The 17,842-nt window shown below is 36.8% G+C and overlaps 1 protein-coding gene across 1 annotated transcript; it reads right to left on the bottom strand.

The window, feature by feature from the left end:
- Positions 1-14,229: 14,229 nt before the first annotated feature.
- On the bottom strand, positions 14,230-16,161 carry LOC134647272 (mid1-interacting protein 1A-like). Its single transcript, XM_063501549.1, has 2 exons — positions 15,959-16,161; positions 14,230-14,852 (listed from the first exon to the last, which is right to left on the bottom strand). The coding sequence occupies exons 1-2, from the start codon at positions 16,000-16,002 to the stop codon at positions 14,390-14,392; spliced, it is 507 nt and encodes a 168-aa protein (XP_063357619.1). The 5' UTR covers positions 16,003-16,161; the 3' UTR covers positions 14,230-14,389.
- Positions 16,162-17,842: the final 1,681 nt, after the last annotated feature.

Genomic DNA, 17,842 nt, shown 5'->3' with positions numbered 1-17,842 from the left:
CTTTTTAACCGCCTCTGTTAAACGCGGTAGACTTGTAGAATGCTAATAAAATAATCGTATCGAACTCGAACCCGGTCGCAAAGTAAAATTAAATGTTTGGTTCTATTAGCGGTTCATACAACTTTTTAAAAATTGTTTGCTATTAAAAATGTTATTTAATACCTGTTTGTAGGTGGACGAGTTATAGACGTTTTAACTTTAACAACTCTGAGGTGGGCAGAACGACAACTCGTTGAAGCTTAACTGATGTGACCACTTTGCCTTGGAGATGATTTATGGATGTGTCTGAACTTACCTAAAGTAAATGTAAAATATCTTTTACATTTACTTTAGGTAAGTTCAGTTTTAATATAAACCATCTGTTATCAGCCGAAAGATGTCAACTGCTGGTCAAACGCTTGCTGCAAAAATTTAAACAACGACCGGACATACTCTTCATTCTCTTTTAAAAGGTTTCTTCGCGAATTTCTGTTCTGCGTCGCTAATTCGACATCGTAGCGAAACTCTCAGTATGCCCTTTATACAAACTACCGACAGACCAAAATAGAGTTCGGCGTTGTGGCAGTCTACGGTAAAGATGGCGGAGTCTCACCAATTACTAAATACTGCAATATATGTATGGATTCGTAGAAGAACAGCGAAGCCATTGCCGAACCCGTTAGGTTAGCATGTGCGAGTAAATTCCTCCATATATACAATAATATATGATGGATATCCAACTCAATTTGCCTCACTAAATTACGCATAGGTATACCTACAGTTAATTTCCGCTGAACACCCGTGTCACGGTCGAGGTGATGCAAGCGTCGTAAACTCGTAACATCGGTATCAATTTATACGGCAATTATCCCACTAAATACCTACGATATTATTTGTTTATAGACGATAATTTTATTTTAGACGATAACGACTTTGATTTAAATAGTTTTACAATGAAATTGGCATTGACAAGCGAACCAGTAGCGACGAACAAGAGTGAGAGAGTGAGATAAACCCGTTATAATATTAACTTAGCAATTATTATATACGTTAGATAGAGGCTTTGGCAGGAGCAAACCAATTACAATGTGACCTCTGTCATATAATTTCAACTTGTTTCCTTGTGGCCAGGCACATGACTGGTGTGATATTACAATCGATTATCAAACAACACGGACGAGTCGAACGTTCATACCTATGAATGAAGAGCTTGTGTGAAAAGAGAAAAGTCGTGGAAAATAAGGGAACCAATACATTCTATGACTCTTCTTTTTCCGCACAGACTCTACCAACGAACCTACTGCGATAATCGAAATTCGTAAATCTCTGTTCCCTATACTCGTAAATAATGTTTTGGTAATTTTTTATTTACCTACAGTTGTTGTTGTTGACAAAATGACTTAAATATCAGTTTCGTTTTTCATGTTTTGACTGGATGGAATTTTTGAATATGCTAATCATTTGGAGTGCGGCTCAATACCTATAAGAAGAAAGAAAAAAACAAAAACACGAAAAATATTTTTAGTAGACCCTAAAAAGTTTACTGGTTAGCTTGAAGATTCGACTTTATAAGCGATATTTACGTGGTTGGAAGATTTAGAAGGTATGTCACTGACGTAGAGACAGACACCGTATATATTTCGTAAATGCACGGCACGGCATTAGAATAAACAATGCAATTACTGGCATTACATTATCTCAAGGAAAATGGTAGCGTCGTACAAGTCGCTCTAGACTACTCTAGAGCAAGTATAGTACGATATTAGATCATATATATATACCTAAGTTTCAAAATATACATATTTACATAGCCAATTTTTAAGTGGCTTATTATTAAAATTAAAGGTATATATATACATACCTATAGCTGGTCAAGCAAATCCTGTCAGAAAAAAAAGGCGCGAAATTCAAATTTTCTACGGGACGATATCCCTTCGCGCCTATATTTTTCAAATTTGCCGCCTTTTTCTACTGACAAGATCTGCTTGACCATCTATACCTAACATTTATAATTATAGACAAGTACTAGTATGGGACTAGAATCGGACTAAGAAAAGTCTGCAGCAGATTCGATAGCCTACGCAGTGCAAGTGTTATTTTATACGTCATAATTTCATAGAAGTTTGACGTTTGAAATAACACTTGCACTGCGTGGGCTATCAAATCCACTGCAGACTTTTCTTGGTCCGACTCTATAATCAATAAAATAGGTAGGTATTTTCAAAGAAATTTCCTTTTCAACTGAAGCTTTTCCGGTTGCCTTTTAACACGAAAACTACGGTTTACGGGTCATGTAGGTCTACACGTTTTATTGGATGCATAACTCGTAACTGTGTCTTTCCTGTAGACATTGAAAGGTTAACAGATCATAAGCTAATTTTGAATTTTGACGCCGCACCCGGGATTTTTTTAAGTACTTGAAACTTAAGTAAGAAAAACTTGATATATAGTTATATATATTGGTTATACGTAAATACCTGGCTCGTTCACTTTGAATTGTATTGTCCACAGAAGAGACCTATTTCTGAAATGTGTTTGACCCACGCCTACCTATTGTCATTTGGCTGAATTCATATAATTGATGGTCACCTACAAAATAAATTCGTCCGGTTATTTAAGGATACGTATAAAAAATAACAAACCTCCGCCGTGTCTGTTTGTCCTTCATGATATGCACAGTTAGTTAGAAACAGCGAGCTGGCATCGCATCTAAAATTAACAATAACACTAACAATTAGCTTTTGTGTTATGTCACCATTGCGTTATCGTGCTAACGTTACGAAAACAAATGTATTTGGGTATATTTTGTAGGTACAGGTTAATTATAACATTATTACTTTTTTATGCATATTTTAATCAAATCAAAATATTTCACTGTACTGTACACTGTACAGTTATCATATGTATAAATGGGCAAAGGTATATAGTAAGATGTGTAAAATATTAGATCAATTTGCTGATCGCCAATCAGCGACAATCACTAGGAATATAAACAATAAATAGATAATTATTATAAAACCATTTGTATTCGTCGATATTTATTTAACCGTTGAATAAAAAAATAAGAATGTTTTGCTTAAATACCCAATTTAGTTATTATTGCCATTTAAAGTCATAAGAGCCAACAGGAGCTGAGATTTCAATATTTTAGGTAAATATACCCGTCTCGCTAACGGAAGCGGCTCCTAAAACTAGTGCGATAAGGACAAGGCGATAATCCTGCGTAAAAATCTCAAAAATCGAGGTTTCGTACTCGACTGTTTCCTCCTCCAAAACTTAACCAATCGTAACCAAATTTGGAAATCTAAATGATTATGACATTATCTGTGTCGGACCGTTTTGCTTTTTTGGCTAATTGATATAAGTTTTGAATAGCGCGCCTCTCATTGCGGCATAGTCAATTAGGCCATTTTGGCCATTTTTGAAGGGCTCTAGCGCCTTAAAAAAACAAAAATATCAAAAAAAGCAAAACGGTCCGACACAGATATTGACAATATTAATCTGTGTTGAAAAAATCATTGCTCTAGCTTCAAAACCCACGGAGGAAACAGTCGAGTACGTTTGTATGGAGAAATGACCACTCCTGTTGGCTCTTAAGGTCTTCGTTTTGGGGATTTACAAAATCCGGAAGACCGGTCGTCTCCTGCGCGCATTTTATCGCAAAAAAAAATGGATGGAAATGAAATAACTACGCTATATTTAGATTGCATTCGTCTAGATTATAGGTAGTGTGTTCTAAAGAGTTGAAAATCCAGTAGCTCTTGTAATTTTAATGGGGTGTCGACCACTAAAATTGAAATAAAGTCTGTCATAAAAACTGTTTTATGTCAAAGGAGTGGCCGAAATACATACTTTTTTGCCATTTAAGTTTTTGTGATGTACGAGTAAACAACAACAAAGTACGTATGTTGTTTAGGTAGTTAGGTACCTACACAAACAATAGGGGGTTATTATACCTAAATAACCTAAGCTGACGAAGTTTGAGGTCAGTACGTTATTCTTCATTTCTCTCATAATCTGTGAAAAGAACACCTGTTCATTAAACAATTGAAACAAAATGGTGAACATCTAAAAGGAATGGAAAAGTTCAAGTCAGAACATAAATGATAAAGTCCAAAGATCAAGTAGAACGTGCTTAAAGCAGTGTCAATCTTGAGTAAATGTTTACATTTTTCTTTAACCAGTTTGACGCAAATGGTCAGTTTTGCATAAAGAATTTGCATCATATCGGTCAACATATATGATCCGAGAGCAAACAGAATGAGTTTTTGCGAATTATGACGACAGTATGACGAGGCATGTTTTAGAGTGTGTTTACCTGTACGGATATGATGGTCGTTCTTGTCTACGTGACAGCGTGATAAAACGGTGTCCGTCACTTTCTTTTCCACGGTGTTAAACAGTGACAGTTATTTTATCACGTGGATAAAGATGGATAAAGCTATCCATAATAGGCTGGCTGGTCGTGGTCAATTGATAAAAACTGTTTGTACTTTTTCTAACGTACCGTCATTCTCTATACCACTGAGGAAAATATAATGCAAAAATTGTACTCTTGACTTGTTATGTGTCAATCAAAGAGTCAATCCACTGTATGAGTGGGCGTCGTCCGTTTGGGCAAGTTTGGGTATGGGTTCCTAATCAATTTCCTGCACACAAAAAAAAACATTATAGGTACATCCAGAATATCCAGATCTACGAGTATATATTCTGTACGAAGACTACGAAATATAAATTTAAGGTACAGAATTAAAGTTACATTAGTTACTGGTTAAGAATAAATTGAATTACCAAAATAAAATATATATTGGTAATTCAATATTATGAGATATGAGAATAAAAATCTCAATCTAACGCATATATATTTAACCCTGTAAATACGAACAATCGAATGATGTTCACGTTTTTTCAGGAACGCTGTAAATAGATAAACAAACAGAAATAAAGGTATATAACCTTTTCATCCTGATTTTAAACAAATTCCTTTGATTCGAGGGCAATAAATAATATAGTTATCTACCTACCTACGGAGTCACCCGCTATTATGAATTCAGTCAAATGCCTATTGGGTTACGTAACTGGAACATTTTTTCTTGTTCTAGTTTCAATTCAATTGACGGAGTTAGATCTACATAAACTTTATTTATATAAGTAGTATCCAAATACTACAATTGAATTATATATATAGGCACATAACACAGCAGCGGATAACCCGCTTAGCTTACAAAAGGCGCCGGTTTACGACCTAGGTTCAGCCTAGTTGTACCCAGCCTAGGCCGGGGTCGGCGGGGCGCCCTTGTTTCGCGACCTAATTTAACTAAATTGTGTTACGAGGTGATATGATATGAGTACTGGGTCTACATTAATTAATAGTTCATGACTTGATATCTAGTTACTAAACTGAAACCTCACGTACACGATTGCGAAAACCTTCCCACCATAAATGGAGAGTCCCTATCTTAAAGAACAAAAGTACTTAGTAATGACATTTGAAGGGATGTTTACAAAAACAACATAACTGACTACACTGGTTGACACCTGAAACGATTAACAATGTTCTTAAAAAAGTGTCAACCGCTCTAAGCAGTTATTTATGTTGTTTTTGTAAACATCCCTTCAATTATAATTATAACTTAAAAGCGAGTATTTATCATTCATCTGCTCTTTTTATCCCTAGAACGTGCAGGAAGTGGAATATGCGTGTAGAAAGACTAGAAAGTTACTTCCTGAGATTTTAATTTTGTTGATGTCACGGAGTAACTGGCAGTTATTCCGTTAAAACTTAAAAACCGGCCAAGTGCGAGTCGGACTCGCGCACGGAGGGTTCCGCACCATCAACAAAAAATAGAGCAAAACAATAATAAAAAACAAGCAAAAAAACGGTCACACATCCAAGTACTGAAAACGCCCGACGTTGCTTAACTTCGGTCAAAAATCACGTTTGTTGTATGGGAGCCCCACTTAAATCTTTATTTTATTCTGTTTTTAGTATTTGTTGTTATAGCGGCAACAGAAATACATCATCTATGAAAATTTCAACTGTCTAGCTATCACGGTTCGTGAGATACAGCCTGGTGACAGACGGACGGACGGACAGCGGAGTCTTAGTAATAGGGTCCCGTTTTTAGGGTTCCGTAGCCAAATGGCAAAAAACGGAACCCTTATAGATTCGTCATGTCTGTCTGTCTGTCCGTCTGTCCGTCTGTCTGTCCGTCCGTATGTCACAGCCACTTTTCTCCGAAACTATAAGAACTATACTGTTGAAACTTGGTAAGTAGATGTATTCTGTGAACCGCATTAAGATTTTCACACAAAAATAGAAAAAAAAACAATAAATTTTTGGGGTTCCCCATACTTCGAACTGAAACTCAAAAAAAAATTTTTCATCAAACCCATACGTGTGGGGTATCTATGGATAGGTCTTCAAAAATGATATTGAGGTTTCTAATATCATTTTTTTCTAAACTGAATAGTTTGCGCGAGAGACACTTCCAAAGTGGTAAAATGTGTCCCCCCCCCCCCCCCCCCTGTAACTTCTAAAATAAGAGAATGATAAAACTAAAAAAAATATATGATGTACATTACCATGTAAACTTCCACCGAAAATTGGTTTGAACGAGATCTAGTAAGTAGTTTTTTTTTATACGTCATAAATCGCCTAAATACGGAACCCTTCATGGGCGAGTCCGACTCGCACTTGGCCGCTTTTTTACCCTTTGGGTACGGAACCCTAAAAACTGAATACCTAATCATGGTAGTTTGAAAATATTTACTAACGACAAGCAGTTGCCACAATGCCTACAAGCGGCACTTATAGTGCATCAGTAATCACAAGATGGTTGATTGAGCGCGCACGAAGGACTTCTTATCGCTGTTATCTCGCCAAGATAGCACCGGTCTCATTGCAGCACCCCGGTAAAATACACGATAACCCAATAAAGCAACACATGCTGCGGTTATTTCACATCGACGATTGTATTTATGTAGGAAAATCTCGAGACGTGGACAAAAATGTGCAGAAAGTTCCCAGGTTCCTGATATCCTACAAAACTACACACATCTTACTTAATTCTGAATCGTAAATCGTAAACTAGGATCCTAGTTAAGATACCCAGTTAGGACGACTGAATTAAGTACCTATGATGTCTGAAGTGCTTTACTAAGACAATGTTATTCAAGGAAGACCCCCTTCACTTTACTGCTTGGGCTGGATTTCAAACAATTAGCCCCGGTACTAATCCAGCATGTTTCTTCCTTATAATGCCTTGCATTAACTTCTTTACGCGAGGACAAACAAAGTAACGTTCAACATAATGCATAACGCACCTTGATATACTCTTTACATAAGTCCAAGATAAACTCCAAATTTAATACCAAAGTCTTGGTTCTGAAAATAAATAATGCCTCTAAAAACCGTTTTTTTATCATTCCGACAGTTTTATCGCGATCTCGAAGTACGTAGATGTTTCTCATCATTTCAGCGGTGGCTAACTCTCACTACAATCACCACTAGGGTTTGCAATCCGGATCCGGAATGTATGAAATTATGGATCCGGATCCGCGGATCTTCCCATACATTTCGTATCCGTCGTGCAAACCCTAATCACCACCTACTGAAGCCAAGCAATGTTCGAGCTATTAGCGCAAGGCCAGCTCACTTCCAGTCTGCGCGCTCGGGCCATTGAAAATTAAATGGATACAGTTGCCTGCGATTGTCGTTTCTGGAAAATTCTGAACGCTTCATGTGAAATTATATATATAATATAAATTCATGAGCCCAGTTATCTTTACATCATTTATATGGTTCAGTTGTTTATAAGTGTTTTATTCATTCACGTAAAATGTTTCGTAAAGTTTAAAAACTACATAATTACAATGGGCGTCCTCTGGATCGCATGCACTGATTCATTGACATTAGATCTCACCCTCGCTTGCGATATCGCGTAACCACAAATGTAGGTACCGATGTGTAACCAGTGTAAGTAACTAAGAATATCTCAGAAATAATTCTCTAAGATAACGTTTGAATGAAATAGTAATAAATAGCAAAGTTGGTTGCAGAGTCTTGCACTCACTCAAGGTACTATTACAAATAGTTTTCCGTTGTGCATTTCTAAACATCTTTCTTAATTTATTATAATTGTATGTATTTACAGGCTTTAACTTGCTTTGTGTACAGCAAGTGTTTACAAACAAACCATGAAATCGCAAAAATGATCTCCTTTTCGGCCTTTTCCTTTCAACATCACACTCGGTCATCATTAATTTATTAGGAGCGGCTGAATCACGATTTGGCGTGCTGCCTCATTGAGCATAATGAGGCACGGAAAATTCTGAGAAAACTGTATTAAACATTTGGATTTGAATCATTCCTCACACTCACACGGCAATACAATGTGCTGAAAGGAAAAATACGTTTGGAGAAGCTCTTGAAATCATATTAGAATAAATATGAAAATGGATGAAGTGCTGGCTGAAAAGCTTTGATATGGCGACCACGAAACACCAACGGGGCATGCTGACATGTTGGGCATCGGGCGAAAAGCCGAGTATCGTAGTCGGAAATGTCGATTTTGGAGCTCAAATCTGCTCAAGAAAGTTATGGCTCCTCTACACGATGGGCCAATGCCGGCCACTCCAAAGGACGCATTTATGCGTTAGAGGGTGCTCCCTCTAACGCATAAATGCGTCCTAGTGATATTGCTATCTCATTCTACCGCATGGCTGCGTCCCTTGGAGTGGCCGGCGTTGGCCCATCGTGTAGAGGAGCCATTATGTCGTGAACCTAAATAGGCCAAATGTTAATGGAGTCAACAATAACCATCTTTCAATCTTTTGTTTGGAAAATACTAGTGGTATTTTATCGCAATAATTCTCATGTGGTAATACTATTAAGACTAGCTGTAGTAGGAGGAAGCAACTAACGTACAACCAGCAATCATATTATTGCAAATTTAAATGCCCCAAGTGATCGATACTTTGATACTTAAGTGATTTCCTCGTCGGCCATTGGCCTGCGTCATAGAACAACCTATAGGTTACTAACTACTAGGAAGGTAAATATGTTACAACCACATTTAAAAATGTAAGGGGTTTTTTCGTCATACGGTTTGGTTGTTACACATATATGTAATCACAGGAAAATGTGGCATTAACAGTTAATGCAAAAATATGGTTAGGTAGGTAACTACTCGTATTACGTAAATGCAAACAATAGGTAAATGCAAAACATATATTATGCCTATTGTTTCCACAAAAAAGGAAATGCTTAGAGCAAATAACGGACGCGTCATCACAAAAGTACCTAGGAATAACATTTTGTTTTTTTTTGGATAGGTTAGGTTAGGTTAGCAGGTTTTTGAGCAGAAACCTACACAGGACGTAAACTGATTAGGTATGTAATTATTATATATAAGTGTCGGCTTGATTGTTGCTTTTTTAATGCTATGTAGGTACATAAAGTATTGGTCCGATAACTCTCCACTCCAGTCTGCTATGTTGGAATACAATACAGTAAGGATTCTTCTGGGTAATACAGTGTTCCCTGTAGGTAGGGATCAATAACTGATCAAATTGGGATAAATCTTGTTTATCTTGATTAAAATGATATGATATAAAAGCGTTTGATTAGAATTACTTACTTTCCCCTCTTATTTTCGAACGATCGGATGAACTCAAAGATTTCTGGTTAACAATGAACATGCTCAACCTACCTAATCGGCTTGTCTATTATTACACGTTACGAGGTACATAATAGCCAAGCAATAGGATTATGTTATGTATAACTTATCGCGCTCGCCGGTTACGCTAACCTAGACTGTTCAGCCATCAGTCCGAGCAAATCACTAAGAAAACCAGAAAAAGAGTGAACCGAGATTATGCATAGTTGTTGTGAATACAGAGATCACTAAAACTGGGCCAGACTATTCAGTAAGCAATGTGAACAGGGTTGCAGTCGCCTGCGGAGTTCTCATCGATTTCTAGACTGTCCCGTTTTAGTTCACGGCCACAACCCTAAGTCTGCGTAGGCTTTCGCACGCGAATTACCTTCTTAACTCTAACTTCTAGAACACAAACTCCTATGGAATAATGGTGTACAATTAGCCAGGGTTACATAAAGCGTCCAGACTGTTCTTTGAACGATTGTCTATTTTCAGAATTATCTAATGACGCTTGTTTGTGGAATGCAATGGCTGGAACGTCACTTAAGTTTGCGTCATAGCTTAGTAGGTACTTATACCTAGCCTTAATCCAATAGTAGGTAAACAAGACAAGTAGATGCTACTAGATGTAGGTAGGTAAGCCAAGCACTGACGAGGTTATTGTTCCCCTAATAAAATTTACAACATATTTATGTAGGTACCTACTGTGAAGATTTTAATCCCTATTTTCTCAACAACATTAATTCATCAATCAAAATCATATGGCAACAAGTTTACAGCCCACTTTCCTACAAGTAAAATTCTGATCTCCACTTACACATTTTTTTTTATCTGAGGATCAACTGATACTTACCTACTTGCAGGCAAATAAAAATATTGTGTGATCTGTACAACCTTTTAACCGCCAGCAATTTTTGACCGAGCGTGCTCGTGTCGCCACCGATAGTAATTGTACCACGTAGAGTAAGGTTGGCATAGTTACGGGATTTATAAATGTGCTGTAAAAACCAAATCAGATCTTTGTCTTATTTATCAGACTGTGGCGAAATGAGCTGGATATGTAATGTCTTATAATGAGCGGTTAAAGGGTTAATCAATTTGTTAAGATCAACTGATGGAATGACAGATTCGATTGAGTAAATAATTTACGTAACACTAATTGACTCATCCGTCAGATAGTATCTTATCGAATTCGATTAAATGTGGCTAAGTACTTGACCTCGAAATACTATTAATATGACATTTCCCATATTGACTTCTAAATTATCTTTGCTATTTTATAGGCAAACCCGTTAACAGGTTTGACTTCCTTATCGATTTAACAAGGATTTGACCTTTATCAGTATACATGATTTTTATTTGTATCTATACCGTATCTTCATAGGTACCTATAACATAGTGTAAAGATATAAGATATGGTGTCATTGTAACTTCAATGTTTTACTTATCTTATATCTTCTTCCTATAAAGATACCTACATGATGTGACCCTGGCCTCTAGGCAGACAAAGAAAATCCGTGAAAAATGTAGTATCCTACTTACATACCTATTTGTCACGTAAGATTGGTTACTATTACTATACTACTACTATGGTTTACCTACTCGTAATAGTATCGTGATTTTTTAGTCGTAAACAGTAACATTTTTCGATAAGTCCCTTTAACTAACGCGGGGCGCTAAATCAAATGACAATTAATTAGCTCCTTAATTAATTATACCAAAATAATTTTTTTTAACGTTTCCAGCCAGCAAATACAAAAGGGGTTAAATAGAATAATCTTATACCTTTAAACGAGCAATTCTTGTTTATATATTTATTTCGGGGATCTCGGTAACGGCTCTAACGATTTCGATGCAATTTGGCGAAAAATCGATCTAGCTAGGTCTTATCTCTGGGACAACGCTCATTGTTTAGTTTTTATGCGGTCTCCCAGATATTTATATTAATATGCTAAGAGTCCGTGACAGTTCTATGTAACAAGTAGGGTAACCATGACTCGGTAAATGTGAGTAAAAAAAATACGTTTATAGATTTTTGAGTACCTAGTCTTCATGTAGTCTTATATTTCTCTCTACTTATGAATCATCCTGTTTATTGCTTAAAGGGAACCAGAGGTAATAAAATATGCGAAGAGGGAGGATGAAAGATGAAACTTCTTACTTCATATCGTAATTTAGGTATGGAAGTTCCTATTCAGAATTACGTACTAGTTAAACTTAAGTTTGTGGGTGTGCTTTTAAACCGCCAGTCGCCATCACCGTCGCATGTTGTAAATCTTGTACTTGATGAGATGATGAGGCTCTATTTTTCTTCTTAAAATTATTTTAACACAATCTGCTGTTTTCAGTTTTCTGAATAACTACCCTGTCATTGTATTTGTAATCATTTAGTTTTACTCGAAGGTGTATAGTTTGTAGCTTTCTAGTAGAGCCCGAAGGCTTAATATATTGTCTATTGTTCAGTAAAACCGCACGTGCTACTTACCTGCAAAAAAGGGTCTTAATTATTCTATTTGGCACCTGAGCGTGGGCTAGCCCAACGCTCAAAAAACCAGTGTAAGTGCGCTCTTCGATAACGCGCCTTTGTTACGCATCTCGATGACACATTTTAGACTGGTTCTGTAGCGTTCGACTCGCCGGCACTCAGTAACCGAAGTACTGACCACACACATCGTAACAAAATATTTATCCATTAGTTCATTTTGAATCTTATTGCAATTTCCATAGGAGTTGTAATTCAATTACCTGGGTAAAGTGAACGAGCGATTATTTATGCAGGTGGTTGTGGCACGTGGCACGAGCGGTTTTACTTAACAATAGACAATAGGATTAGCCGTCGGGCTCTATTAGAAAGCTACAAACTATACCTATCATATCTCGGTGAAGGTACTGCAGTACCTACTTACTACATATACCTATGCGACAACGGTGATCACTACGTACCTTTCTAGGCAGGTGGTGATACATGTGCCTCTATCATAACTACCTAATCGATCTCTTATTGACAACTCAGTTAACAATGGCCTAATAATTTGTTTACAACTTTGATAAACTGGCAGACATTAATATACAATCAAATCTACATTTTATCAGATTTGTTGAAGTTAAATTTAATAGGTATGGGCCATGGCAGATAGTTGTGGTCGACCGGTGTTTGTTACCTCTTTCAAAATGAGGAGATAGTTACTTATTCTTATTATTTGTACAAAACATTACGTTATTACTATTTTAGGAATAAGTCCCACATTTTCACATCCCATATAATTAATACCAACTTAGGTACTTTTTTGAAGAGACTTTACTTTTTTGAACGCCCTTTTGGATTTTATTAAGTTATCTGGATCAATTTCATATTTACACGTGGAGAGTAAATGGATCGTTAAGCCACAGCTACCCAGATAAGATTGCCATCTAATCAGAATTATACTGCGCCGAGCACAATGCATAACAATCTTTACACTGATACCTTTATGATCGCTTTTATTAATACCATTATCGATACTTTAATTGGAAACATAAACAAACAATTCCTCCCTAGGTATGTCCTTAAGTATTTATCAGTTAAACCTACAAATCGTCTTCATCTATGTTATATATCTATCTATCTAATACCTTTAAACGAGCAATTCTTGTTTATTTATATATTTATTTATATATATATATATATTTCGGGGATCTCGGAAACGGCTCTAACGATTTCGATGAAATTTGCTATATGGGGGTTTTCGGGGGCGAAAAATCGATCTAGCTAGGTCTTATCTCCGGGAAAACGCGCATTTTCGAGTTTTTATATGTTATCCGGTCACCCAGATATTAAGACTTAATAGCCAAGATCATTGTTAATAGGTACCCAAGTTAAATTCAGGCTGAGGGAGATACATACTTGGTCAACCAAATCTTAACAGTAGAAAAAGGCGGCAAATTTGAAAAATGTAGGCGCGAAGGGGGATATCGTCCCATAGAAAATTTGAATTTCGCGCCTTTTTTTACTGTCAAGATTTGGTTGACCAGCTATATCTGCCACATATGGCCAGGCACTTCAAATATGTGTTCTATAGGGCATTGTACTGTCTCACTTCAAACAGAGAGAATCATACTGTATTTGTCTTACACTAGTACTAGCATCCAAAAGAAAGGGATGAGTGACGATGAGTCATTGAGTATAATTTTCCTGGTTTTACAAAATGACAAGTTGAGTTTGCCAGACTAGTTTAAATGAGTAACATTGTAGACTGTTTTGAACTGTCAGCTTAATAAAGGTTTAAAAAAATACATACATAACGTCAGGGATAGTGCAATACCGCGTAACTAACAAATGCAGTCCAACTTCCGTGTACGGTGTTTGAATTTCGAACTCTTTCGACTTTGTTAGTTACGCGGTATTGCACTATCCCCGACGATATGTCTACAGAACTACACGTACGTAGCTGCTCCATTCTATAGATGTGTCCTTAGTCATTATTATATCGTTCTACCTAAATGCCTAACAGCTACCTATTTACAAGACAAGCTACCTAGTTTCCCGTTAGAAATGCAAAATTATCAAAGGTTTAGTGATTAGTAGGAGACGCTGAAAAAAACTAAAGAATAATGAAAATTAATATTTATTAAATAATAACCTTGTTAACTTACTGAGATTCCCAAACACGTCCAGCCCTTTAACCTATATTTACAGTTCGGGCCGCTTAATACTATATTTACATCACGTTCGGGGCAGGCTTCGGATCACAGGAGAATGCTTCTTAGGTCTAGACAGGTGCTCCTACTTCCTCCTGATATGACCTCGTTAGGTGATGAGCAGCGGCCGTGAGTGCGCGTAGGGAGCGGCGGAGACCACGGAGGTGGCGCCTGCAGGCGGCTGCAGCACGGACAGCAGACTCCCTCTCCTCCTCTCCATCAATACCAGAGTCACCGGCAGCGCTGGAAGCGTCACTCTCTGTGTCACTGACGTCCGACACTCTCCTCAACGGCTGCTCCAGCTCCTCGCTATCCCCCGCAGACCACAGCAACTCAGTCTTCAGATCATTCAGCATACCGAACATGCTGAATGGGTCATCGTCTCCTTCTTGTGGCAGATTCATGAGACGGCTGGGAATCAGCACTGTGTCATCCATGGTGTTTACCATTTTGACAAACTTCTCCATGTCATTGAGGATGCTCTGTTTAGAGAACTCGGTGCCATCATGACGGGCAATTCTTCGCAGGCTGTTCCTGTAACAATAGGAAAAATTTATTAGTTAACTGTTGATTTGTTGTTGATTAATTGATTATTCCTGTTCAGATGCACAAGTATTTTTCAGGCTACCTTGCACGTCTATAAAAATGCAATTGAGTTATATCAAATATAAACATGCTATTCTACAGATAAATAAGTATGTAACTATAATCATTTGTTCATACTAAAAATTTAATTATTTAAAATCTAGCCTTTTATGGGATTGGAATGATACATAAATAAATATTACGGGACATCTTACACAGATCAACCTAGTCCCAAAATAAACAAAGCTTGTACTATCATCATTCTACCTTCATTTCGTTTCAATAATAGGCACAATGTAATAGACTTAATTAATTAAGCCCATGGTAATATTTACACAATCAATGGCATAAATGTGACTGAATACAGCTTTAAATAGGAGAAAGTAATATTGATATAACATTCACAAAATGTCTGACTGATGATACTATTGCCAGCCAATCATTCATAATGCATAATGTATACGTCGTAAAATAATGATTAGAAGATGATAACAGAAAAAAGGGTATAGTTCGTTTTTTTTAGCATTAGAAATAAGGTAAACAATCTTGATGTGTCTTTTAATTGAAAAACACAATTATGAATCTAATACGATCATTTATATTCTTCTGCTTTCATAAGTAATAGTTTTTGATTTTTAAAAAGCGTTTTTCAATTAAAAGACATGTTACTATGACTGAGTCACGGCTGCAGCGACGCGCATGCCCAAAAGCGTTCAGGAATTCCCGGATAACCTCATTCACGGTCATAATGATTTAACCGTTGAAAAATTAGGTAACATATCGATTGGATCAATACTAGCTAACTCATCATTTAAAATCACGGTCATATCGCGTTTTAGAAATAGCAATGCCATGAGTAATGGTGTCATGATGTTGCGTTGGGTTTATAATGATTTTAAACCATGGTCAATTTGGGCTGGTTCTCTAAATACATCGACATCGACGCTCCAAACAAGAGTGATTTGGGACACGGGAATGCAACACTAGCACACTGGCACTATTTGGGATAGGGACACGGGTGCTACCCGAACAATCGGCCATTAAACACCACGTACCTGCTGTTTTCCAATTTAGTAGAAATATCGGTGTTGAAAGACATATTGTTGTGTTATTTAACCGTTTTAAATATCACTGAGCACACACGCTTCAAATAATGCTGTCACCACAAAATTGACGTTTTTATTCACGACACGAAACACTCGATTGTAAAGCGGCCGTACGCTTCCACGACAGTAGACGATTTGCTAAAGAGGAGGGGAGCGCTCGGAATTTATATGAGACGCGTCGTACGATGCGGGGAACAAACTTTGTATTTATCACTATGGAGGAATACTTCATTGTTGATAGATATTTAATGAGCCGTAGAGTGCGTATCAATAATAACATGAGTTTAATTCATGATGTTGACCAAAATATTTAGAATTTCAATAAAAAAGCCGTATAGTACAAACATTTGAACTAGATCCAAACGAAACGTCACAACCCACCCGAGTCACACCACATTTGCCGGCACTGTGATTGGTCGGTTCAAACCGAAAGCATTTTTATTGGCCGGTTCTAATTATTTTATGCGCGGTATTATTTGAAAACTTTGTTTTACGGAGGTTATTCTGTCATGAAATGGTCATGAATTTATTTGAGTATTATCCTTCTCATTTAAACGATACTATTCCTGTTTTACAAAATAACCCTGTGGCACACACAGCTTACATGTGTACCAAATATACCTGCCTGGAGTAGTATTTTTCACCTGTTTTTATTTTCTAGATCGTTAAGAATCGACCCCAGATTTTTTTTTCAGTGAGGTCGATAAAGGTCTTGAAATGTTTCGTTCCTACGTACGGTGCCGCATTGTATGTAAATTTTTCTATTGAGGTTTATGTTTGTATTATCAACTTGATAGGGTCCTAAATACGAAAACCAATACGATTAGGTATAGTACCTAATATTATGGTATATGATCGTCACGTCACCGGTTGTTGATGGCAATTTTTACTCTCAACCAGCATTGAAACAGCTATTAATTCAGACAAAGTCGGTTGGTCAAAAAAATCAAAAACCTTCCCCACTGAAACACTTGTATAACATAGGTATTGATATTGCTACATAAATTAAAAAAGTTATGTAGGTATCAACCTCAATTTGTTTACATTTTGCGTGTCAAAAATAGATTTTGATTATGGGCCTTTGGGCCGAGTCTGGGGGTGTGCCGAGAGCAGTTCGCACTTTGGCGATAAGGCCGCTGATTGTATTCAAATTAAACAAAATAAGTTTACCAATGATTTTTTTTACATGTGCAACAAAGACTACACACAGGTATTAAGTATACTTTGTGTGTAAGAATCTTGAATATCGGTTTAAAGACTTTTCTCAGAAATAAATAAATAATTTTATTTAGAATGAGAACATTGAGAACTTAAATATTTTTATTATAAGTAAGTATTTTAGTTAATAATTATATATACAAACAAAATATTTATTAAAATATTATATAAGTATGTATTTTATAATTGTATAGGTATACACGTTACATAATTAAAAATTGTATTTTATATAAGTAAGTTCAATATCACAAAAGGATCGACACACACACACACACACTAATTAAAAACCGGCCAAGTGCGAGTCGGACTCGCGCACGGAGGGTTCCGCACCATCAACAAAAAATAGCTATCGCGGTTCATGAGATACAGCCTGGTGACAGACGGACGGACGGACGGACAGCGAAGTCTTATTATATAATAGGGTCCCGTTTTTTTACCAATGATTTATAACTCAAGATAGGTTATAGGCGTTCTAAAATTGAAGCGCTTAACTTGTGACAAATTGGACAAGTTGCCTTTAGACGCGCCTGGACATGCGCGAAATGTGCACGTGCTAACGAGCTCCGGCACACCAAAGGAGAAAAATACGACCTTATGTTTAACAACGAGTGTGAC

The sequence above is a fragment of the Cydia amplana genome, chromosome 4 (genome assembly GCF_948474715.1).
Source record: "Cydia amplana chromosome 4, ilCydAmpl1.1, whole genome shotgun sequence".
Lineage (NCBI taxonomy): Eukaryota > Metazoa > Arthropoda > Insecta > Lepidoptera > Tortricidae > Cydia > Cydia amplana.
The sequence above is the reverse complement of the archived record's forward strand: the minus strand, read 5'-3'. Positions and strand labels throughout refer to the sequence as shown.